Here is a 312-nt window from a genome sequence, read left to right as displayed (position 1 = left end):
AACACATTTAACTCACGGATTTGGTTTTCCTCGAGAAGAGCGAGAGGAGCGTGCGCCGCTTCTTGTCCTCCGGGTGCGAGATGGCCGCCATGGTGATGAGGTCGGTGACGGAGAGCGGCGGGGCACGGAAGTCCCGCGGCACCACACACACCTCCTGCAGCTGGTAGTCGGCGAGGGTGCAGCTGCCGCGTAGCTTCTCGTCCACGTTCACTGCGGGAGGGAGAGCACAGGGTGAGAAAGGAAAGCATGATGAAAAAAATATAACTATAATAAAAAATAAACAAAGTTCGCTGCGAAGGGGGAGGGGAGAAT

The 312-nt window shown here is 55.8% G+C and overlaps 1 protein-coding gene across 1 annotated transcript in view; it reads right to left on the bottom strand.

Annotated features, from left to right (window-relative positions):
• LOC119588687 (serine/arginine repetitive matrix protein 2-like) overlaps nucleotides 1-312 on the bottom strand; it is a gene marked incomplete in the record, with an annotated part of 176,340 nt that overhangs the window by 59,259 nt on the left and 116,769 nt on the right. Inside the window, 1 exon segment of the mRNA XM_037937322.1 lies at nucleotides 17-210. Coding sequence (XP_037793250.1) covers nucleotides 17-210 — 194 coding nt within the window.

The sequence above is a fragment of the Penaeus monodon genome, chromosome 24, assembly GCF_015228065.2.
Source record: "Penaeus monodon isolate SGIC_2016 chromosome 24, NSTDA_Pmon_1, whole genome shotgun sequence".
NCBI lineage: Eukaryota > Metazoa > Arthropoda > Malacostraca > Decapoda > Penaeidae > Penaeus > Penaeus monodon.
The sequence above is the reverse complement of the archived record's forward strand: the minus strand, read 5'-3'. Positions and strand labels throughout refer to the sequence as shown.